Source organism: Choloepus didactylus (genome assembly GCF_015220235.1).
Source record: "Choloepus didactylus isolate mChoDid1 chromosome 25 unlocalized genomic scaffold, mChoDid1.pri SUPER_25_unloc2, whole genome shotgun sequence".
NCBI classification, from domain to species: domain Eukaryota; kingdom Metazoa; phylum Chordata; class Mammalia; order Pilosa; family Megalonychidae; genus Choloepus; species Choloepus didactylus.
Window position 1 is genome coordinate 7,422,909 of NW_023637607.1, and position 26,462 is coordinate 7,449,370.

The 26,462-nt window shown below is 36.1% G+C and overlaps 1 protein-coding gene and 1 pseudogene across 1 annotated transcript; both read left to right on the top strand.

Moving 5' to 3' along the window:
* The first annotated feature begins 10,316 nt into the window (after positions 1-10,316).
* On the top strand, positions 10,317-11,246 carry LOC119525594 (olfactory receptor 7A17-like). Its single transcript, XM_037824375.1, has one exon. The coding sequence runs from the start codon at positions 10,317-10,319 to the stop codon at positions 11,244-11,246; it is 930 nt and encodes a 309-aa protein (XP_037680303.1).
* An 11,861-nt stretch (positions 11,247-23,107) lies between these two features.
* Positions 23,108-23,966, top strand: LOC119525566 (annotated as a pseudogene).
* Positions 23,967-26,462: the final 2,496 nt, after the last annotated feature.

A 26,462-nucleotide genomic window follows, 5' to 3' on the forward strand; every position in this document is an offset into this window, starting at 1 on the left:
TCCATCAATGGGTGAGTGGATAAACAAAATGTGGTATATATGTATAATGGAATATTATGCAGTTGTAAGACAGAGTAAAGTCATGAAGCCTTTTACAATGTGGATGAAGATTTAGGATAGTATGCTGAGGAAAATTAGCCAGAAACAAAAGGTTTATTTGGTGGAAAATCTTTATTTTCTCTATCACTTGTATGGTCAATTTTTTCGAACTCCATATTTACATGGAACCTTGAATAGGGAGTGAGAACTGGTTTGTTTGTACAGGTTAGTGTGAAGCCCAGATAGAGCCCAGAGTAACTGGCACATTTGATAAAAATGTGTTTAAAAAAACCCCTTGGGGTCTGGGTGAAAATGTGGATATATTAAATATACACACATGGGTAATTTCTTATATTCTTGCAAACATTGGGGAATACCAATTTAGTAGGCCAATCCCTTGATCTTGGGGCTTGCCCTTAGGAAGACTGTTACTGAAAATAAGCAGCTAAGCCTACTTATAATTAGGCCTAAATTTCATCCCCAGAGAACCACTTTTTTGCTTGGATGTGGCATCTCTCTCTAAGACAACTTGGCTGGCAGGCTAGCTGCCCTTGCCAATATGTGGGACACATCCCCAAGGGGTGTGTATCTCCTTGGAATATGGGACATGACTGCTGGGTATGATTTTATTGAGGTATATTCACATAACTTACAATCATCCACAGTGTACAATCAACTATTCATAGTACCATCATATAGTTGTGCATGTATCACCAGAATCAATTTTTGAACATTTTTCTTATTCCAAAAAAACTAAAAATAATAATAAAAGTAAAAAAAGAACAACCAAAACATTCCATCCCTCTACCCCACCCTATTTTTCTTTTAGTTCTTGTCCCCATGTTTCTACTCATCTGTCTATACACTAGACAAAGAGAGAGTGAGCCATGAGGTTTTCACAAGTGCATAGACACACCATGTAAACTATGTAGTTATGTAATCTTCTTCAGGAATCAAGGCTACTTGGTAGCAGAATGACAGTTTCAAGTATTTCCTTCTAGCTATTCCAGTACACTAAAAACTAAAAATGGATATCTTTATAGTGCATAAGAATGCCCTCCAGAGTGACCTCTTGATTCCATTTGAAATCTCACAACCACCTGAAACTTTGTTTTGTTTCTTTTCACTTCCACTTTCAGTAAAGAAACATTTCTCTATCCCATGATGCCATATCCAGGCTCATCCCCAAAAGTCATGTCCCATGTTGCCAGGGAGATTTATGCCCCTGGGAGTCAAGTCTCAAGTAGGGATGAGGGCAGTAAGTTCACCTGTCATGTGGGCTTAGAGAGAGAGAGAGGGTCATACCTGATCAACAAAGAGGTTCTCTGCAGAGTTACATAAGGAAATTATAAGTAGGCTTAGCTTCTCCTTTGTGGCAACAAGCTTCACAAGGGCATGTCCCAAGATTGAGGACTCATCCTACCAAACTGTCAATCCTCAACATTTTTACAAACACCAGTAACAACACAGGTGGGGAGGTCCAATATTTCTGCATTGTTACACAGTTCTCCAGGGTTCCCTGAAAATGTATCCTAATTCTCTGCCCAAATTCCTTTGGGATGTATCGGAATTTCAGACTACACTGTACAAACCTACCAGATCTCACTTCCTATTCAAAGTTTCATGTAATTATGGTGTGTGAATAAACTGAGCATATAAGTTGAACTATTTAGTGTACTACAGAAAATATAGGTCCTGCACCAAATAAACATCTCTTCCTTTGGTCTCATACAGAAGCTGAAATTCTAAAACTCAGTCAAAATTATCCTTTACACTTTGGTCTGATTTGCCTTAGTCTTAACAAGATCCACTTCATTCATATCCCTAATTGAAGACTTGTTCCAGTTTGCTAATGCTGCCATTATGCAAAAATACCAGAAGTGGATTGATTTTTATAAAGGCAGTTTATTTGGTTATGAAGGCCATGTCAAGGTCCAAATTAAGGCATCAACACAAGTATACCTTCATTGAAGGAAGGCCAAAAGCAACCAGATAAACTCTGTTAGCTGGGAAGGCATATGGCTGGCATCTGCTTGCTTCTAGGTTGCATTTCAAAGTGGCTTTTTCATGGACATTTCTCTCTAGGCATCTTGGGGTGTTCTCTTAGTTTCTGGGGCAAATTCTGGACTAGCATAAGTCTACTACCAATGGCAGTTTTGAAATGCCTCTCTTAGCTGCAGCTCTCAAAAATGTCATTCTTAGCTGTTATGAAGTCCTTTTATTTGTGAACTCTTTAATACAACTCCAGTTGTTTAATTAACACCCACCATGAATGGATGGGGTAACACTTCCATGGAAATTATTCAAACAAATATTTCACTCACAAATGATTGAGTCACACCTACATGGAATCATTCAATCAAATGATTCCAACCTACTCAACACTAATAGCTCCTGCCCCACAAGATTGCTTGAAAGAACATACATTTTGGGGGACATAACACATCCAAACCAGTGCAGCTCTGAACTATTTTTCTGCTTTTTGTAACAAATGATGTATGAAGTAATACTGGCATTTGTATCTGCTGAATTCTAGGTCAGTGTTTCAGTCGTCACAAAGATACCCAAAGTTCCAGTAGCCTTGATTCTTGCAGAAGAGTATAGAACCATATAGATTATACATTGTGACCATGTCATTGTGAAAACACTGTGGCTCACATTCCCTTTATCCAGTGTATGAACTGATGAGTAGAAAAATGGTGAAAAAAGTAAATGAATAGTAGAAGGGGTTGTGATGTGTTGGGTGTTCTTTTTTTACTTTAATTTTTATTCTTGTTTTTATTTTTATATTTTTGAAGTAATGAAAATGTTCATAATTGATAGTGGTGATGAATTGACAACTATATGATGAAACTGTGAACAACTGATTTTCCACTTTGGATGATTGTATGGTATGTGACTGTATCTCAGTAAAACTGCAAGATAAAAAAAGAGTCTTATAAGGGGATATTATGGATTCTTAACATTAAAAAATACATAAGAAGTAAACAACTGTGCTGCTATTCTCAATGTACAATGTAAGCAATAAACCCCAATTTATATTTTTATAGTCATCTAAAATTTATGGCAAATATCACTCCCCAAGGATGTACTCATTTCTGATCATTGAAATACATTAAATTTAAAAAAAAATCTACCTAACCATAAAAGCTCCAGGCCAGATGGCCTCACAGGATAATTTTACAAAATTTTCCAAAAATAATTTACATGATTTTTGCTCAAAATCTTTCAAAAATTTAAGAAAAAGGATACTGTCTAACTCATTTCATGAAGACAATATCACTCTAATACCTAAATCAGATAAAGATATTACAAGAAAGGAAACTACAGGCCAATATCCCAAATGAACAGAGAGGCAAAAATACTCAACAAAATATTGCAAATTGAGTCCCAAGGTACATTAAAAGAATTATATACCAGTACCAAGTGGGGTTCATTCCTGTCCTGCAAGCATGGTTCAACATAAGAAAATCAATGTAATATAGCATATGAAAATCTAAAAGGAAAAAAAAACAAAGGTAATCATGATAGTTGCAGAAAAATCATTTTACAAAATTCAGCATCACTTTTTGATAAAAACAGTTCATAATATAGGAATTGAAGGAAACATCCTTAATATGATAAATGGCATATAGGAAAAACACACTTATTTCATAGTACTCAACAGTGAGACACTGAATATCGTCGCTCTATGATCTTGAGTGAAACAACAATTCTCACTGTCAATGGTATAATTCAACATTGGGCTAGAAGATCTAGCCAGAGAAACTCACCAATACAAAGAAATAGAGGTATCCAAATTGGAAAGATGGAGTAAATCTGACATTGTTTGCAGATGATATGTTCTAATATTTGGAAAATCCTGAGAAATACATGACAAAGGAACATAAACTAATAGGAAAGTTCAGCAGACTGGTAGGATACAAGATTAATGCACATAAATCAGTAATGTTCCTATATACAAATAAAGAACTAACTAAAAAGGCAATCAGGAAAAAATTCCACTCACAATAGCAACTAAAAAATCAAGGAAAAATCAAAATTATGGAGGTAAAAATACAGAAAATTACTTAAAGTCTTTTGTGCTTCAATAAAGAGGATGATGTGCTTTTTCCCTTTCAATCTGTTAATGTGGTATATCACATTAATTGATTTTCTTGTATGGAACCACCCTTGCACACCTCAAATAAAACCCACTGGTCATTGTGTATAATTATTTTAATTTGACTCAGTTTGCTAGTATTTTGTTAAGGATTTCTTCATCTATACTCATTAGAGAGTTTGGTCTATAGTTTTTTTTTTTTTTCTTGTAGTATCTTTTTCAGGCTTTGGTATTGGGGTGGTATTGTCATAGAATGAGATAGGTAGTATATACTTTTCTTCAATTTTTGAAGTGATTGAGCAGGACTTCCATTAATTCTTCTTGGAATGCTTGTTAAAATTCACCTGTGAAGCCATATGGTCCTGGGCTTTTCTTTGTTGTGAAGTGTGGTAGTTTGAAGCTGTTGTGTACCCTAGAAAATCAAAGGTATGAGCCCAAGGAAAATTTCTGAACATGATAGAGGACATAATTGAAAAACCTACAGATAACATTGTACTCAATGTGGAGGGACTGAAAGCTTTCTAAGAGCAGGAAAAAGCAGGCTGACTATCACCACTGTTATTCAACATTTTTCTAGAAGTTCTAGCTAAAGCAATTAGGCAAGAAAAAGAAATAATAGAAGTCAGAAAGGAAGTAGTGAAACTGTCACTATTTTCAGATGACCTGGCCTATATACAGGAAGTCTTGAAGAAAACTATGACAAAGATATTGGAGTTAATAAATGAGTTCAGCAAATTGGCAGGATGCAAGACCAACAACAAAAATCAGTGGTGTTTCTATACATGAATAATGAGCTATCCAAGGGGTTAATTGAGAAAAAAATTCATTTACAGTAGCAACAAAAAGAATCAAATATCTAGGAATAAGCTTAGCCAAGGATATAAAGAACCTGTTCACAGAAAACTAGAAAACATTGCTAAAAGAAATCAAAGAAGACCTAAATAAATGGAAAATATACTGTGTTCATTGATTTGAAGGGTTAATGCAATTAAGGTTTCAATTCTACCAAAATTAATCTAAATATTCAATAAATTTCCAATTAAAATTCAAACAGCAGAAGTGGAAAAAATAATTATCAAATGTGTTTTGAAGGGCATGGGGCCTCAAATTGCCAAAAACATCTTGAAAATTGAGAATGAATTGGGAACACCCATGCTTCCTGACCTTAAAACATATTATAAATCTACAGTAGTCAAAACAGCATGATACTGGCATAAAGATAGACCTATTGATCAACGGAATTGAATTGAGAGTTAAAAAGTCTCCCAATTGTATTGAAAATTCTCCCAAGTCCTCTCAACTGGGACAGAAACAGTCTCTTTCATAAATGATGTTGGGAGAATAGGATATACATATACAAAAGGATGCAAAAGGACCCCTATCTCACATCCTGTAAAAATTAACAAGCATTGAAAGAAAAAATAGGTAAAGGAGACCTCCTCAAGACTGGATACTTCTGTGATTCAAAGGACTTTTTCAAAAGGGTGAAAAGGCATCTCATTCAATGAGAGAAAATATTTAGAAAACAAATATCTAATAACTGTTTCATATCCAGAATATGTATAAGAAATCCTACAACTCAACAATGTAGACAATAAACCCAAATAAAAAATGGGCTAATGATATAGATATTTTTTTCCAGTTAGTTAAATGAAACACATGAGAAGATGCTAAGCTTCACTAGATATTAGGGAAAAGCAAATAAAAACATAGTAGGATATCATTTCACTTTGTATTAGGGAAATGCAAATTAAAAACACAATGCCACCCTACTAGAATGGTGACTATTAAATAAACAGGAAACTACAAGAGTTGGAGAGGATGTGGAGAAATAGGAACATTCATTCACTGCTAATGGGAATGTAAGATGGTATAGCCACTGAAATGCTACACGTTTCTGCAAATGTAGAATTGACTTCATAGAGGTACTGCTCTTATAAAATGGATTGCTGTAAGAATTAAATGAGGCAATCCTATCAAAAGCTAAGCAGTACCTTGTTCAATAAAGAGCTATAAATATAACTTTTAAATAATATTTTATAAATGAAGGAATAACTTGTATTATATGCAGGACATTCCTAATTGACTGGAACAGGTGTCATTAAGCTGAGGGATGTACTGGTTATAGTTTCACATCCAAGGAGCCCTGTTATCCACTTTGTTGAAGAGGGAAAAGCAATATTCTGGAGAGAAAATTAGGGACTGTATCTTCACTCCACATTAGTGCATTGGAAATCTAAGGGACTAGTGAGGATGGTCCATCAGTCCTAGACATGGTGAAAACTTCAATTCATAATATGGGAAGGGTGATAGAAGCTGATAACTATACAAGGCAGTAGAATCCATGAGGATGATAAAAGCTGAATTCATCTTATGCAACTTGTTCTCTTGGGAAGAGAGAGAGAGCATGAACCATTCCCATTCTCTTCTGGCCAGTGTCCCAAAGGAAAATGGTGGCTCAGGTGTGTGACAACAAGGAAATGTCCTAATGAGAGACACAGAGAGAAATGCACTAATGAGGGAGAGAGGCAATTATGCTGAAGAGAAGCTAAAGGAAAGCTAGAAATAGCTCCCATTCTGTTGTCCCTCGTCCTGTGCAGTCTTGGGCTAGATGTGACATCACAGTCTCTTTGGAGTCCTAACTCTGGCTGAGGGATTGGCACATGACTCCTTCCTACTGTTTTGTCTGGGGACAGTGCTTCAGTCTCCAGTGCCAACCACACGGGAAGGAATTCTGACTCACACAGACCCTTTCATCTAAGAGTTACCATGAGGTGAGGTATAGAGTAAGGTAGAGGCTACAGGGGAGTGTTGTGGAGTATGGAGACATAATTTTTTCCGAGTCCTTCAGAGTATCAATGTAGCCAAAGCCCAGAGCCAAAGATCACTCTGTTTGCTTGCTTGTTGGACTAATAAATGTATTTTTTAAGTGTACTTAAAATTGTTTCTATGTAAATGTGCAGATATTCAGAAACCCCTGTGAAAACACAGGGAAACAAGGCTAGTGAATTCTCTGCTCCTTTGGATCTTATATCATATTGGAGAAGTCAGAGTACAATGAAATAGGTGCCTGTGATAAAATGTCCTCAGACATATATCATGGCAGAAAGATAAATCCAAGTAATAGATATTCGTGGCCTGTGCAATTTTAAAAAGAATGGTCCGGGAATACTTGTACATGCATGAAGTATGGAACAAAGACTGGGTTATATCCAGTGGATTGTCAAATACCAATAAAACCCAGAACTCCAGAGTTATAAATAAAAGAATGTCATGAAAGAAAAGTGAAAAAAGGGTGTTCTACATCTGCTGTGGGAACACATAAAAATAAATTTGATCACATAAATATGGGACAGGCACACAAATAACAAGTAGATCAGGGTGAGATGCGGCAACCATGAAAAGGTAGGTACTGCAAAACATCTGCTTCATTTGTTGTCCTTGGTTTGGGGAAGACTCAACTCTAATGCTGGCTGCCTATTCACCCAACAACCTTGCTTTTCCTTTTGACTCTCCATTCATTGCACATTTTCCCCATCAGTATATGCTGGCCTTCTTTTTAATCTATTATTGCCTTTAATGAATTGTTTTCCAAAAATTATTGTCCATAAGTAAGATATTAAAAAATTGAGATATAATTCATATACTATAAAATTTGCTATTTTAAAGAGTACAATTTGGTGTGTTTTTTTTTTTAGCATATCCCTAAGATTGTGCAGCCACCACCAGTGTCTAATTCTAGAACATTTTCATCACCCCCAAAAGAAACCCTGAACCCATTAGTAGTTGCTGCCTATTTTCCCCTACTCTCAGCCCCCGACAACTACTAATCTCCTCTCTTTCTCTATAGATTTTTCTATTTTGGCCATTTCATATAAATAGAATCATACCATAAGTGGCCTTTTGTGTCTGGCTTCTTTCACTAAATATACTGTTTCCAAGGTTCACTCATGTTGTAGCATTTATCAGTACTTCATTCCTTTTTATGGCCGAATAATATTTCATTATATGGATATATCACATTTAGTTTATCGATTTGTCAGTTGAAGGACATTTGGGTTGTTTCCACTTTTTGGCTATTATGAATAATGCTGCTATGAATATTAGTGTACAGGTTTTGTTGACATTTTTTCATTTCTCTGGGGCATAAACCCAGGAGTAGAATTGCTGGGTCATATGCTAATTCTATGTTTAACTTTCTGAGGAATTGCCAAACTTTTCCAGAGGCTGCACCATATTACATTCCCAGCAACAGTGTATGAGGGTTCCAATTTCTTCACATCCTCACCAACACTTGTTATTGTACATTAAAAAAAAGTTTAGCTGTCCTAAAGGGGGTAAATCATTGTGGTATTGGTTTACATTTTCCTAATATTCTGCCCCACTGGCACCTTGGCAGGCTGGCTAATATTTGAGTAAGAAATATTTTTATTCATTGAGTTCTGCAATGCATTTTTGTGCACACACAGAGATGCACACCACACATGCACAAAACACACACACTGTCAAAAATAGAATTTCAAGAAATAATTTTGTGTGTACCCATACTATGTGTGTTCCCATCTGAAATATTCTATGAATCTCATTCTATCTTAATTAGGAAAAAATATCATTAATGAGAAGCCTACTCAGACTATGGAATTTTTTCTTCTAGCATGTTCTCCACACCATTTTAACATCTTACTGCCGCTTCTCTTTCACTTACCATTAAAGTTTTCAGTGAATCTATATACTTTTGTTCATTCACAAAATATATTTTTATTCATGTATTTTTAACTCAGGCACAAAGTGAACTAAATATGTACAATATTTCTATACTCCAAAGCTTTTGCAGTGAAGCTAGGTAAAAAGATATGGAGGTTAGTAAAACAAAATCTGTCATAGACCTTTACACCCAAATTAAATACAGGAAAGAAGCTGTGGTCTTCCCATGTGGATGTGAAAAAAGAAGTTTCATCAAACAATTACACCAGACATCTTAATAAGGAGATGGAGTGTTCTTGATGGGAAGGAGTGGCAAATTCCAATTGTAACAGTGGGAGAAAACCTGACAGAGGGAAGCAGGTGTGTGAAGTTGCTGTGCTTGAGTGTATGGCATGCTGGTGAAGGTACCAGTGATGTTCAAGGTCATGAAGGCCATATTCAAGGTCAAGGGAGCCATGGTGTGCTCTGTATGTGTCTATCTCTCTGTGTATACTGTGTATACATGTGCACATGTCTCTGTGTGTGTTTGCATGTGTTTGGCTTGCTCAGAACAGGGTTAGCTTGGCTCACATTTCAAAAAGTATTCTCTATAATACAACTTTACAATGAAATCCTCAACTGGAAATAAGGAGCATATTCATTTCTATGTTTTGGTTATCCTAGAGACAAATTTAATAAAAGAGAAGAGGTTCAGCACTTCAACATGTGGCCAAGGGACTCTGCCCTGAAGTTCCAGCAGCAGCGGAGCTACCTTGTCCTCAAGCCTCCATCTTCCTCTTTCCTGACCATGTCTCAGTCTCTCTCTAGCTCATTCCTGACCACAATGGCTCCTTGTTGAACTCGACATCAGAAAGAAGCCCTCTCAATGGGCCTTTGCCCTGGATATTTTCTGATCTTGTTACACAATACTTCAGGTTTCCACATAAAACCTGACATCTCATCAGAGAAGCCTCTGTTAAAATGTCAGCTTGAAAATGATCATGCTTGAATACTAGAAAAAATGGCACCCATATTTCACTGTCTCATTTTTACCAGCTCCTACTTTAATTTTTCAATGAGTTACATGTTATAGGGTTATTATTTATTAACTGTCTTCTCCATCATCAGATTGTTGCATCCTTTGTGTCTCAACACTGTTTTCCCATTGTGTTGACAGTGTCAGGCATATATTTGACTCTCTTTCTAATTCTCTGAAATCAAGAAGAGACTGCAAATGAGAAAGGAAATCCTGGAAAATTCCACCTATACATTCCGGTATGCTTGGTATAATCACTTTATGAACCATTTGTTTTCACAGACCCAAGGAAGACTATGGCTTCTTTCCTGCACCAGAAGAGATGACACCAGAAATCACCTAATTGATCAGATGCAAGAAAAAATTTATAAAAATTTTCATAAATATAATTGCAATGCCAGTGTGGGATAAAATTAATCATATTCTTTTTCTTTTCCCTCCTAATTTATCAGCCACATGGAATCTGGAAATAATACTCCAACTTCAGAATTTTTCCTTCTGGGATTTTCAGAGGAACCTGAATTGCAGCCCTTCCTCTTTGTTCTGTTCCTGTCCATGTATATGGTCACCTTCATTGGTAACCTGCTCATCATCCTGGCCAGTGTCTATGACTCCCACCTCCACACACCCATGTACTTCTTCCTCTCCAATCTGTCCTTTTCTGACATCTGTTTTATCTCCACCACTGTCCCAAAGATGCTGGTGAATATTCAGACACAGAGCAAAGCCATTTCCTATGGAAGCTGCCTCACCCAGATATCCTTATTTGTACTCTTTGCTGGTTTGGAGGACTTCCTCTTGGCTGTAATGGCCTATGACCGCTACATGGCCATTTGTCACCCCCTGCACTACACAGTCACCATGAACCCCCGGGTCTGTGTACTGCTGGTTCTGGTGTCCTGGTTCATGACTACCTTGAATTCCTTGGTACAAAACTCAATGATATGGCAACTCTCCTTCTGTACACCTTTGGAAATCCCCCACTTTTTCTGTGAACTTAATCAGATGGTCCAACTTGCCTGTTCAGATACCTTCATCAATCACATAGTGATGTACTTTTCAGCTGGGCTGCTGGGTATAGGTCCTCTTGTTGGGGTCCTCTTCTCTTACTATAAGATTGTGTCCTCAATACATGCAATTTCATCAGCTCAGGGAAAGTATAAAGCGTTTTCCACTTGTGTTTCTCATCTCTCAGTGGTCTCCTTATTTTATTGTACAAGCCTAGGGGTGTACTTTAGTTCCATTGATGCACACAACACACACTCAAGTGCACCAGCCTCATTCATGTACACTGTGGTCACACCCATGCTGAATCCATTTATCTACAGTCTGAGGAATAAAGACATAAAAAGGGCTCTAAGAAAATTGTTTGGAAGGAATTCTTAAAAACATGCTTCCTTATAGGGATACAGAATTGCTTTTATTTCAGGACTTATAGACAGATCCAGAAATTGTGATTTTTTGATCAAAACATGTGAGTAGGAAATGTGTCTTTCTACTTATTTCAAAGAGTTTCAATGTGTTTCATATTAGAACATTCTTTTAGTAAGCTTTCTCTGTCTCTTACAACAGTAAAAAATTTCCATATTTCCACTTTTCCATTTTTCTGGAATTTTTCTCAATCATGGATGAGAATGAGTCTGGAAATTCCAACAAATCATGAGAATAATGGATTTATTGGAGAATAGCTTTTTCTCAATTGACATTACAATCATAAGAAAAATTTTCTTTCCTTTTCTTCTTTTTTTTTTTAATGGAAAAAGTCCTGGTGGGTTGCCCTACTAGAATGGTAAAAAGTACCCATGCCATCTGATTCTCTTGTAAAATTTTAATATAAAGGACACTCCAGCTTTTCACTTTTGTGTTTGTCATCCAATTTTATATTTATACCTTGAAATCTTTCTAGTAATGTTGACTTTTATATACTGATGCTTCTTATAGCAGGTTCATCTGGTTTATCCTCTTTATTCAGATCATGTTCTATTCTTGAATTTATTATTCTCTGAACTTATCATGGATGGTCTCTGGCATTTGACAAAAAATTCTCAAATATATGTCTTTCAATGGTATTCAAGAAATCAAATTTGTACAAGTACATGACATGATACAACCACACCATCCCAAAAGGTCCTAAATATGGTGAAGACAAATTTTCAATTATGCATTGCTTTACTAAAGAAAGATTTATTTTTCATTTTATGGGTGTCCTCATTGAAGTATGGAATCTTTGTGCACACATATAGGCATTATGTTCATTGGTGTGCAGGACAGTGTTTTCTGTTCTATGCTATTTTATTGACTCACATTTTGGCTTCTGCTTGACAACTTCCATCAATGCCTACAAACATGATTGTTTCTATTCCTCTAAACAAAATTTCTGTCTGTTTTCCAGATATCATAAATACCAGGAAAGAGGTGAGTGAACAGATTATCTGTGTACTCTATCATCCTTTTATCTCACTTATTGTCAAAATTTTCCTTAATCCTCACATCAAATGATGATTGATAAAATGATTTGTGTTCCTGCCCACAAAATACATCTGGGAATGAAGATATTTGATTCAGTGCCACAAGTTATATCTGCAAAACCATGTAGGTCCCTCCAAACTCTTCTAATTAGCTGGGGGTGGTATATTATTTGTGGTCACTTTTAAGTACAGTGTCTGAAGTAACCTTTAAAAAGTGGTGATCATCAATTATATCTTGAAATATCAGCAGGAATGCAAACAAGGGGAAGCAACAGACTTATCAAAGTATTTTCATATCTGTTAATGTTGACTGCTCTATCCATTAATTATTTCTCCATAAAAAGACATCCCAAAAGTAAATGGCTTAAGTCTATGGTTTGTTTCCCATTCTCTGGAGCTCTTCTGCCTTCTAATGAGTCTCTAGTCAGTTTTGTATTGGTTGGGACTCCTTAAGTCTTCTTGGTTAAACTCTCAACCTCTTGGTGTAACAATATGTTCTAGGTGGGGCTATGGTGGCTTTAACTAGGTAAACTGGCTTCTTGCCGTCCAGCAGTCTAGTGGGACTTGTACACTTGGATGAGGCAGGATTCCATGAGTGAGCATCACAAACACACCAATACTTCCTGAGGTAAACTGTCAATTTTGCCATACTGTATTGCACAAAGAAAATAGAAAATTCTGATTGCCACCTTGACTCAAGGTGGATACAGAGACTCCACATCTTCATGAGGGGAGCTGCATAATCTTACTGCAAAATATTTGGATATAGAAAAAGTTGGAAGACGTGTACAATCTTATCAATCATTCTTTTACAGGTTATACATTTCAACATCATTAAGTTTATTTTGATATTTCAAGTACTGAGACTTAAAGCATGATATTTCCCAATACTTCCATCACTAGTTGAATGAATTTCTTTTTGAAGAAAATGAGAGTTAAAGTATGTGTTTAATGAGAGCCTATGGAAATTCTATTCAAGAGCATCATGGCTCTCCTAGGTATAAAGATTCTCAAACTGCTTCTCACCTACAGCTCCCCATTCTATACTAAGAAGAAATATTATTTTTTTCCCAGATAGCACACAGAGTCCAGTGTTCTCATGTATGGCTTATTGATTACCAAAGCTAAAGAATTCCTCCTTCACTGCTGACCTCTTAATGTCCACACATCTATATTGCCTTTTGTTTGATCAAATTGCAATCTAACATATACATAAAAGTCTCTATTGCTGGTAGCTGGGGTTGTTGGATCCCACTGGGAGATGAGATATTCAAAAAGCAGACAATAGAAAATTAATAATTGGAAAGGATGGCAGTTTTGAGTTGTTAGGTCCATTGGATCAGGACTTGCCTGAACCAAAAATGTGAGGATTAAGCGGAAGTGGGCACCTCAGTACACATACATGGTGTGATGTATTATCTCAGCCAGCATTATAGCAAAGCTTTCATGGTTACTCTTTCTGAAGTTATGCAGGAAATATATTTCTTACTCTTCACAGGTCCCCTATGTAATGTTCTTGATATTTTCCCTATACTGCTAACTCTCCTCTGAAGTCTTATAATTTTAAAGGATTTTCTTCCAGTGTAGCAATCACCAAAGGATGACATTGTGAAACATTTGTCCATTATCATAAAGTAGAATTGGCTATTATCATTTTTAGCACCCCAAGCAAGACTTTTTGAAGAAATACAATTGAAAAACTGATAAAGTATATCAATAATAGTGAATTTAGTTAGGGAAGACAGTTTAAGTAAAAGCAGCCCAAAGAAAAGCATTATCTTACAGAATTAAGGCTTTATTTTTCCACACATTTCAGATTTAGATTAGGCTGTCTATGACTAGTGCAAAAGCTCAGTTATATCACTGAGGACTAGGAATTCATGAACTTTCCTCATTGCTTGGTTTTCATTCTCATGGTTATAGAATGTCAGTTTTAACTCCACAGATGGAATCAATATATCATCCAGGAAGACTGAGATAAAAATAAAGGATATAGTACAAATGGAATGCCAGATGGATCTTTTTGAAAGATTGAAGTATAACATATATCTTTTGACAAATTATATGCTCAGTGAATTTTCAAAAGTTAACAGCTCTATGTACCTGGAATCCAGTCTGTGAAATAGAGCATGAACAGTCCCAGAAGCTCCATGTTTGCTCAAATCTAATCACCAGTCCCTTCCCCAGAGGCACTTCAATCCACATTTCTAACAGAATAGAACCCATTTTGTCTTTTATTTGGTTATGTCTATCTATAAGCTATCTATCTTCCACAAAAATCCACAATTTAATCATTTTAATGCATAGAGTTCAGCATTACTAATTATATTCACAATTTGACTTTGTATAAATGTAACCAAATAATGTATATTCTTTTGTGCCTGGCTGCTTTTGAGCAACATTTTATAATGAGATTTTCTTTTTTTAATTATTAAAGTACAGGTTTATGTAGAAGCACCACCTATCAGCAGTACTACACCACTGAATGCATATTCCAGTGCAACAGCTTCCTTTATATACACCAATGACACACCCATGCTAGAGTCTATAGAATAAAGAAGTAAAGGGAGTTCTGAAAGATACTTCAGTAGGGAAGTCATAAAAGTGTATTTTTTTTCTGGGGAAGAGGATGTGTTTGTGATTGGAAGCCTCAAATTTCAGAGCCAGAAATTGTGATTCTCTGATCTGTTCATGGAATAAGAACCTGACCTGGATTCAGATATGGCATTAAATCTGATGAAACGAACCTTAAATCATACATTGAAAGAAAATAATTGTGTTTGATGATTAACATCTACTCATTGAAGTAAGAAATCTTGCTGTCCCTATGCAATGGGACATATATATTAAGGCGCAAGACTCAGTTGCATGTTTTGCACTCTTTTATTTGATGATATTTGTGACAGGTTCCATTTTTTAAATAAAATTATCTGTGATTTCTATACATTTTTTCTAAACAATAAAGGTTATGTGAGTGAAAAATATCTATGTATTTACTATATCATTCATAGTGTAATCTCATTACCCATAGTTACATTAAAATAACTTTAAAAGCATGCTACTCACACAGAAAAGTATATTATATTCAGCTTGCTGAATTTGTTCAAAACAAATACCTCTGTAATATCAGAACCCTATAAACTTCCATGTCTGCTCTTTTTAACACACCTACTCCATTTTCAGAAAGCTACTCTCCTGATGCTAACTTGTAGCTTAATTTTTTTGATTTTGTATAAATTAAAATAAATTATATATTATATATCATATTACAAAGGCTAATTTTCTGACTTTACCCATATTTTTGGATATTGTTTTAGACCAACCATGGTGACTGGTATCTCATTCTTTGTGTTGATGTTTAAGTTTATATCCCAGTTTATTGTTGATGAGAATTTGGTTAGTTTCCCTTCGTGGGCTAATACCAATAATGTTCCTTTCAACATGATGCTTTATGTCTTCTTGGAATGCTTGTATATGACAGGAGAGAGTGGGGATGCTGGCTCTAAATGGCAAAATAAAGATAGATACTGCTGTAACTGGAGGTCCTAGTTGATGAGAAAGGGAACTCCTATTACTCAAGGTTCTCAAGGGAAACAGAAAGAACATGGTGTCATATTTGGAGCACCCTAAAAGATTTTTGCTCCAGTTGTCCCAAAGAATTAAGCATCAATCCACAGGTGACAGGTCTTGAAATCCAATGAAGACTACCTTGGTGAATTTCTGACGTGTCGGATATGTTGCCCTGTTTTCCTTCCAATCTATCTCTTCTGGACTCACAATGTCTATCTTATCCCTCTACCATCACTAATTTTGTAAGCAAAGATTATGTTTCCTGGGTTCCACAGGTCCACAGATGGAGAGAAATTTTCCCTCAGCATGGACTACACCAATGATTGACTTTGTGAGATTTTGTACTTAGAATTTTCAATGAAAAGAATTAAAAGTATTGAGATATGGTGATGTGGTGGATGTATTTTAAAAAAAAATTTAACAAGCCATTTTACAAAGTCTTGACAAATTTTGATAATAACACATCTAGATCGAACCATGGGGGTGGATACAGGGGTTGTGATGATACTTGAATAACATCCAAGCTGAACTAGAACAAAACAACATTTATGGTATAAATCATTTTTTAAATATAGAGATTTAAGGCAAAAAAGAAGCCCTTTGCTTTCTTTAGATCTCCCAAATATAATGGTATTTTGAAGATATATTTTTAAGGTATATAACTATTATTGTTATGATGTGATGCCTAAGGGAGTAACCTCACTTTAAGTAACCTCTGTTAGAACCCTGACCCTGCCTTTTCACTACCTCTGGAACTTTGAGCTCTTTACCTAATTTAAGTTATTACTTCTTCATCTGTAACAAAGAAAACATATTAATCACATCAAAGAATTACAAAAAATTAAACAAGACACTATGTATAAAAAGCTTACATAAAGTTAACAATAGGTAGTGTTGTCATTTTTATTCAATTAGTTTCAAGTTCTTTTCCAGGGGAAAGGCTTTCTTTAATTCAGTATATTTGTATTTTTCTATTTCAGAATCCACTGTATATTTAACCATTCACCCCATCTATTTGTCACTCCATTCAACAAACATTTTCTGAGAGTTAATTCCATACAAGTTCTGTAATAGATGTTTCAGTTATAAAGACAGATGATATGCAGACAGTCTTGAAATACAAAACTATATGTGAGAATGAGTAGGAAAATTGAATAAAGTAGATGTGGCTGCAAGAAAAGTGACCCAGATGAAGAGTGGGGAAATCTTTGAGTTGATTTCATTCTCATAATATCAGAATGCATCTTTATAAATGAGTTCCTAGGGCTTCATTTCCAAAATTGGCATATATCCCAACAATTCAGAGGATAAACATAAAACACATACTTGAAAATTAATTTTCATATATTTGAATGTTTTTAAAAGGGGAAAGTTTAGATTGTATCCATGTTACAAGAATAAAATTTGTTATAAAATGCATAGAACGGTAAAACACAAGCAGGGATTCAAAATGCTATTGTAATTTGCCAAATCCAGTTGTTAATAATAAGAAAGGCTTATGGGAACTTTTATTTTCTGCATGATTTTTCTGTAAACCTACAACTTCTCCACTTCCAAAAGAGTGAACAGACAACCTTAATAATGTAAGAAATTAGTTGGAAATGATATAACTGATAAGGGCTTAATATCCAGAATACACCAAGAACATTAGCAACTCAACAACAAAATACAATACTAGAAAGAAAAAAAGTGGACAAAGGACTTGAATAGACATTTCCCCATAGAAGACACACAAATTGTCAATAAGCACATGAAAAGATTCTCAATATCATTAGTCATTAGGAATGAAGTACTGATACATTTGACAATGCTGATGAACCTTGTATACATTAGGCTCAGTGAAAGAAGCCAGACCCAAAATGTTAAATATTGTTTGATTTCATTTATATGAATTATCCAGAATAGATAAAGCCATATGGACATGACACAGATTATTATTTGACAGGTTCTTGGGTGAAGGGAGAAAGGAGAGTGACTGGTTAATGTGTTTAGGATTTCCTTTTATGATGATGAAAATGTTTAGAAAATAGATAGAGGTGATGGTTGCACCAGTTTGTGAATATACTAAATTCCACTGAATTGTTCACTTTTAAATGGTTACTTTTATGTTATGTGAATTTTATCTCCATAGAATTTCTTGGTAAAAAATGATGATGTTCTTTTTATTAACACCTAATGATACATGCTTGTATGTGGATAAAACTTGAAGACATCAAGCTGAGAGAAATAATACAGGCAAAAAAGAGAAATGGTGTATGATCATGCTCAAGTGAAATACCTAGAAGATGCAAATCCATAGAGAAAGATAGTAGATTACAGTTCACCATGGAAATTGTGCAAGGGGAATGGAAACTTAATGCTTAAAGATTACAGATTTTCTGTTTGAGATGATGAAAAATTTAGGTGATACATGCTGATTAGAGCACAGTAATGTGAATGTGTTTCTTACCAGGAAATTTTACACTTGGAGGTAATTAGCATGTAAAATTTTGAGCTGTTTTTATGTTTCTACAATAAAACATTTGAAATATATAAATAGTAGGATTGTTTTTGTCCTTACAAATATATATTATAATAGAATATTAACTAATTAAAATGAGCATCATTAAAGGGTGGGGAAATTAAAAGAGAACATTCACTATAAGCCATATGGTACATAAAAATCACTGAATATATTTCTTATAATCAGTAATCATTTTATAAATGAGGGAATAATTTACAGGTGTTAATTTGTGATGCTAGTATAATATCCCTAATTGTTTGTGATAGCATTATCATCTACAAGTGTGTATCACCCATGGTTATATGTCAAAGTAACACAGTTCTTCACTTTTTTGAAAGGAGAATAGCACTGTTCTGATGCACATTAATATGACTGTATCATCAGCTCATGTTAGTGCTTTGGAAAGCCAAGAGATCTAATCAAGACTGATCCTTCAGTGATAAATTTTGGAGTAAATTGTAATTCAATGAATGGGGTATATTGCTAAGAGTTAGAAGTATGAAAGACAGGAGAGTTCATGGAAATGGATTAAAAAGTGTGCATTCCCAAGTCTTTTCAGCTTATGTCTGGGGAACAGAGAATCAGTAGGAAAAATTTTTATTCCAGAAATACCTAGGTCCCTATCTGAGATTCTATAAAGTTTTCAGTCAATAATTTCATTTATCAGAAACTTGAATCCACCAGAGTTTTCCTGTGTTTGTTGGGTCCTAGAACCCAGAGGCAGCGGCCTCCTTAAGAGCAACAAGTAGATGCAGCCCCCTTACCTGTAATGCAAACACCCTTTTTCAATATGAGCAAGTTAGGATGATCACTGCCTAGACACCCCTGAAGATCAAGAAAGTGATAAAATTAAAGAAGGGGTTGAAACAGACAAGATGACAAATACTGAATCTTTATTCAATTTTTTTAGATTCTAGGTTATTAGAATAGCTAGAAGGAAATAACTGAAAGGGTTGAATTGTAACCTATATCATTTTTTGAGATTTGCTCTTTAATTACTCTATAAATTGTACTTTGAGTTATCATCTTTCTGTATATAAGTTACATTTCACAATAAGGAAATTACTGAAATTTTGGAGCTGAAACCCATAATATTCTTTGAAATTTGCTCTCTAGCTATTTGCTAAATCGTACTTTTAAAGTTATTAAGTTTCACAAAGAAAACTTTAAAAAAATGAATGGCCGATGTGAATCAGCAGTGCTGAGCTCATTTGAATAATTAAGAGAGGGGAATGGATGCCCATGTTTTGGAGGTAATGGCAGGGATATAGTAGCTCAAGGAAGAGCAGAATATCTGTATAAGGAGATTTGTAGCTAAATGGGAATAGGTAAATGAGATCTATTTTAGCTTGTGTCTCTGTTGATGGTGGTTTGAAGGAGTTATGCACCCCAGAAAAGATAATATTCTTTTAATCCACTCACATAGGTTAGACCTATTGGGGGTGGGGATTTTAGATTAGGTTATTTTCATTGTGGAGTGTCCCAGTGTGTGTTTTCATCCTCTCACAAGAGAGTTTTATAAGAGAATAAAAGCTCCAGAGAAGCTAAGAGATGAAAACTCAGAGAGGAACACAGAGAAGCCAGAGCTGAGAGGAATGAAACCCAGGAGAGAAAGAACAGCAGATGTCACCATGTGCCTGTCCATGTCAGAGAGGAGTCTGGACTGTCAGCAGCCTTTCTTGAGGAAGAAGGTATCTTTCAGTTGATGACTTAATCTGGACATTTTTAACAGCCTAAGAATGTAAGCTTGTAAGTTAATACATCCCTGTTCTGGTTTGTTAATGCTGCCATTAAGCAAAATAACAGAAATGGATTGGCTTTTATAAAGGGGGTTTATTTGGTGACAAATTTACTGTCCTGAGGCCATACAGTTGTTCAAACTAAGGCACCAACAAGATGATACATTCACTGAAGAATGGCTGATGGCACCCAGAAAATGTCTGTTAGCTGGGAATATTTGCGGCTGGTCTGCTGAACTTTACCCTGGGTTCTGGTCTCAAAATGGCTTTTTCCAAAATGTCTCTGGTTTGTCTCTCTTGTCTTCTCTGGTGCAATCTCTGGGCTAGCATCTCCAAACATCTCTGAGCATCTCCAAGTGTCAGCATCAGTGTCAGCTCTTAGCTTCTCTCCAAAATGTCCCTTTCAGCTGCTCTTGGGCAATATTTCCTCTCTTAGCATCTTTGGAGCAAACTGTGGGCTGGGATCTCAAGGTGTCAGCAAGCATCTCTAAGCATCAGCATCAGCAGTGTCTGGGCCTGGAACTCTCTTAAGTAGTCCAGTGGACAAATCAGAACCTACGTTGAATGCGTGTGGTCAAATATTCATGGAAACATTCAATCAAGAGGTAGCACCTTAATTAACAGACTAATCAGTCTGACTCCACAAGATTGCATTAAAGAATACGGCTTTTTGGAGGACAGAGTATATCCAAACTGGTACAATTCCCATTGTAAAAACCAAGCAATTTTTTGTATATTGCATTTCTTCAGCTTTCCCTACCCAAAGAAATGGGAAATGCCCAATTGAATGGAGGGAGATATTTCCTTGTAACAGAATTTAATGAGACATATACCCTCACATTTAATATTCACATGGAAAAGGTAAATTTTATTTAATGGGTGGAACAGGATATACTACAACTTTTCCCTGGAAATTATTCTTTCATAGTGAAATTGAATATACTGTTTTTTAGCCGTTTGTTTTCCCCACTGGAAATTGTTCTAGTCTGCTTTTGTATACTGGAGTCTGTTCTTCTTCTTCCTTTTATTATTTTTTTAAAATTATTCTTCAAAAAGAGAACTTCAGGAATTTCCCCAACTTTGCTCTTTGGCATTTGGTTTTCCTACACCTATATAGATGTATTTGTAGGAATGTGTGAAAAATCTATCAGTTCTACATATGATGTTGCTCCCACTAATTTTCACTTTGAAAGTTATGTTTCCTTTGAGATAGTAGATCATTTTGTATATTTATTGCCACCTTTTTTCAAATCTCTGTTTTCCTAATGGTGCCTATTGTGGTTAGATGCTGCTGACACTTTGGAGATGTTAGCCCAGATTGTGCCCCATGGGAGCCAAGCACAGAGACATTTTGGAGGAAGCCATTTCAAAACCAGAACCCCAAAGTAGACACCTGCCATGTGCCCTCCCAGCTAACAGTGGTTTTCCAGACACCATTGGCTATTCTTTACTGAAGGTATCTTCTTGCTGAAGATTTTGTTTGGAAACTTTCATGGCCTTAGAAATTTGTAACCTAATAAAAGCCAATCCATTTCTGGTATTTTGCGTAACAGTAGCATTAGCAAACTGGAACACCCAAGAAATGTTTTCTTCATCATATTCTCTCAGGGAATACTTGAGTTAATATTTTTCATTTTTGCTAAAGTCCTTTTAATTCTTTACTCTCTTATTTTTGAGCAGATTTTATGTTTCTTTAAACACAGGGAAGAAATTGGACATATCAAAGTGGAGCACCATGTTTAAATGCCCAAGGGAGGCTTGCCAGCTGAAATTTCAGAGTATTGTTTCTAAATAATTGGGGAATAGAAAAATTGATGTCAGTTTGAAATTTATTAACTCCTGACCTGACTGGTGTGGCTGAGTGTGAAAAGAGCATGGTATGAACTCTGCCCTGTGATGCCAAAAAGTGCATTTGTGTGTGTGTGTGTGTGTGTGTGTGTGTGTATAAACCTGTGTGTTTCGTGAGGTGAAAGCAGTCCAAAGAGCAGCCATATCTGAGCACATATATTCCAAAGGGTGTATCCTATAACAGAGTTTGATGCTGACCTACAAATGACAATACGACTAGTCCCATTTCATTTAGTGTGATAGCTTGGCAAACAAATTAATGGAGCATAAGAGATACAACAGATGGATAAAGGACTGCCTGGGTTTTGAAGTTTCAGCAGCAATGTAGCCACTTCATTCTCAAACCTTCTCTGAAACCATTTTTTATTCAATATCCCTCTTACTCATTCCCTGCCACAGTAGCTTTCATGTACAACTTGAACATCTGAAACAAGTCACTTTATAGGGTCTTTGTGCTGGATGTTCTCTTGATTGGGCACAAACTACTTCTTATATCCTCATTACTACTGCATTCTCTTCTTTGAGGTCTCTCTTCAACTTTCATATTATATATGGGAATTTCTTGAAAAATGAGTGAAAAATCACAACCTCCTTTCACTATCCATTTTTACCTGCTTTTTCTCCTTAAAGCACCTGTAACCAGCTGATTTGTAACATGTTTATGTTTCTTATAAATTTTAACTTAACTTTTAATAATAGCTTCAAATAAAAAGCAAATATATGATATACAAAATACTGGTAAAAGCAAAATAGGTAAATATAAAAGACAGTGTAAACATATTTTTGTAACTTTTCTTCCATCTGATTTAAGACAACTGCATAAAGTAATAATTATAAAACTATGTTGATAAGTATGTTTATGTTTTTATTTGCACATATTCTTTATCCATCTTCACAATGTAGGGATTTTATTCATGAATGCTTGTGGAAAGGCTGGGTATTGGGAATGAGATTCCTAATCAGAGATGGCATTAGAAACACTTTAAAATAACAAATAATAGAGAGATTACATTTTTCACTGTAGTAGACTATTTGTAGCATTTCTGTTTGGCTAGTGGGTCTGTTTGTGTGAAAACTAGCCAAGTGTTTTTTCTAATTCCTATTAGGTAAATCAGCCACATGGAACTTGGAAATGAAACACAAATTTCAGAATTTCTTCTCATAGGATTTGAAGAGGATCAAGAATTGCAACACCTAAACTTTGGGTTGTTCCTCTCCATGTATCTGTTAACCTTAAGTGGTAATCTGGCCATCATCTTGGCCATCATTGCAGACTCCCACCTCCATATGCACATGTACTGCTTCATCTCCAACCTATCCTTTATGGACATCTGTTTCACCACCACCACTGTCCCAAAGGTCCTTGTGAACATCCAACCACAGAGGAGAGTCATAACCTATGAAGACTGCCTCACCCAGTTGTACTTTTTCTTACTCTTTGGAGGGTTGGACAACTTCTTCCTGGTTTTGTTGGCCTATGACCACTTTGTGGCAATCTGTCACCCCCTGCACTACCTGGTCATCATAAGCCCCCACTTCTATGGACTGCTGGTTGAATTCCCTGTCAAAAATATCAGTAGTGTACACACACAGAAATTCCCCACTTCTGTGAACTTAATCAGATGGTTCAACTTTCTTGTTCTGATACCTTCACCAATTACTTAGTGATGTATTTTACAGCTGGGTTGTTGTGTGTGGGTCCCCTTCTGGTATCCTTTTCTATTGCTCTAAGATTGTTTCCTTCAGACATTTAATCTTGTTAGCTCAAGGGAAGCATAAAGCATTTTCCACCTGTGTGTCTTACCTCCCAGTGTTCTCTTTATTATATTGTATGAATTTAGGAGGGTTCTGCTGCTTCAAGTGCACAAGCCCAGGTGATATACACATAGTAATGACCATGCTGAACCCTTTCATCTACAGTCTCCAGAATAAATACATAAAGGGCTCTGAAAAATATTCTTTAATAGGAAAGCCTTAAAATGGTAATTTGTCCTGTGACTGCTAAAGGAACAAGTTGCAGCAGCTCTCAATCCCTCAGGGCTAGAAATTTGGTTTCTTTTCTCAGATCATACATGTAGAGCTGCTATTAGTTGAGGTGGTATCAAATATAATTAAGTAAAATTTTAACTCATACATTTTATTATTATAGCAAATTTTTATTTTTGGTGATGCAAATTTTCTCCTTGAAGTATGCAAGCTTTCTGCCCATATGTAAATTGGTTTATTCATTGGGGTACAGGAATGGATTGCATTTTATGTATTATTTTACTGGATCACATTCCTATTTCTGTTTATATACTTACAGTGCTGCCTATGAATATGACTGCTTGGATTCCTCTGAACAAAATGTGCATTTACAAACTTACATCATAAATTTTAAAGGACAGGCAAATTACAATCCAAGTATTTACTCTTCCATCTATTTACTTACCTCTTTTGTATTCAAAACTCTGTTCTTTATTTATGACCACAGGTGCCCCACATGAGGATTTAACTGAACATGGATCCAGTCAGCCACTTCAGTTATGTCAGAATTGGAAGTGAAGCTATCCAGGAAAAATCTCTGGAAAGTTCTTTTGTCTGATGTTTTGGGCCCCTGTGTACACATGTGAAACTGACAAGTTTTTTTGTGAGATCTATGTGAATAGAACCACTGCCAGTCTGGACTAAAAGGGACAGTAAAGGGAGATACTGAAAGAAAAATTTCTTCAAAGGCATAACAATGGAAGCTGTGGTCTGGACTAAAGACACCTTCTCATGCCAACAGAGTGGAACCATCCATGTGTGTGGAAAGGTTAAGTCTGCTCTGGTGCTTGGAGAGGGGGCAGTTTCCATACCCTTGTTCAGGAAGAGTGTTACTACACCAGTTTCTCAATTGCCTGGGAGACTGTGGAGAGTCTCGTTGCCACCCCAAAGTATGATGAGGGTGGATCCTAGACTTTGGCTGCCAACCCTATGCTTGAGGAGGTATTAACTTTCACCCTAGTATTCAGAACAGAACCCCAGCATTCAGGGAGAGCATGGCCACTGCACAAGTATTTGGAAAGGGTGGGGCTACTGTGCCATAAGCTCTGGAGGACACAATGTCATTCCAAAGATGACTCTCAGCCTTGAAATCTAATGGAGAGTGACTAGCAGGGTTTTGAAATTGTTTGGACCCATGACCCCTATTTTCCTTCTAATTTCTCCCTATGAGGATGGGAATTTTTTTCCTGTGACTGTTTCTACATTTTATATTGGAAGGAAATAACTTGCTCTTTAGGTTTCACAGGTCCACAGACTGAGGGGAATTGTGTCCAAGGACAGAACATACCTATAAATGATTCTGATGAGGCTTTGCATTTAGCATTGTTGCTGAAATGACTTAAGGCTTTTGGTGTATTTTGATGGAATGACTGTATCCTGAATATGGAGAAAAACATGTGTTCTGGGGGCCAGAGTGTGGAGCATGGTTGTTTGAAATTGTATGTACCCAATAAATGCATGTTCTTAAAGATAATCCATTCCTTTGTGTGTGGACCCATTGTAAGTAGGGTCTAGTAACCAAAGTCTACTTAGGTTCATGTGTGACCCACCTCACTCAGGCTGGGTCTTAACACTCTAATAGGAGTCTTTTATACATTGGTTGATACAGAAATACAAAGACACAGAAGCAAGAAAATATCATCAACAAAGCTTGGAACAGAAGGAAGAGAGCAGCAGACACTGCTCTGTCCCTTACCAGGACTGCTGGCAGCTGGTCTTCCAGAAGAAAGCATTGTCTTGATTATGACTGGATTTGTACATTTTTCTCAGCCTCAAAACTGTAAGCATGTAAGCTAATAAATTCCCATTGTTAAAACCAACCCATTATATGTCATCTACTTTCATCAGCCTAGCAAATAAAGCGTATAGTTATCTGCATTTTACTTGAATTACCTGGTGATCAAAAGTGCTGTCTTCAAATAGCTGAAGAGTGCTGAAAGTGTCAGTGGATCATTCTGAATGTCTTAGCTATGTTCACATTCATTATAGCATCAATTAGCTATTATTGCATATGAACATTTGCATAAGTAAATGGTTTAAAATGATGCATTTTTTATTACCTGTGTGTCTAAGGAGTGGAGCAGTTTTGGTCTCTGGAGGCCATAATGAGAGTGTAATTACTTTTGTGTCACCTGGGGAGCCTCTGTTGTTGTTTTCTGGGATCTCTCACATATTGGGCCCTTGGTGGTCTCTAGGATGGTCCCATTGGCCTTGGCTAAGTTTACTGGCCTTCAACCCACATGTAATTTCATCCTCTCGCAGGCCAGCCTGGAGATGTTGCTATGAAAGATTCAGGGTTTCCAAGTACAGCAGCAGAAAAGTGCCAAGGCCTCTTGTGGATTGTCCATTCCAAAATATACTCTTGGCCAACAGAAATAAAATACTTTAAGTACCCCCCAAAATAAAAGATGGATGAAGAGATCACAGAGTCAACTCAGAAAGTCATGGA

Bases quoted from the DNA above. Each gene is read 5' to 3' on its own strand.
- LOC119525594 (XM_037824375.1), top strand. From the start codon at position 10,317: ATGGAATCTGGAAATAATACTCCAACTTCAGAATTTTTCCTTCTGGGA.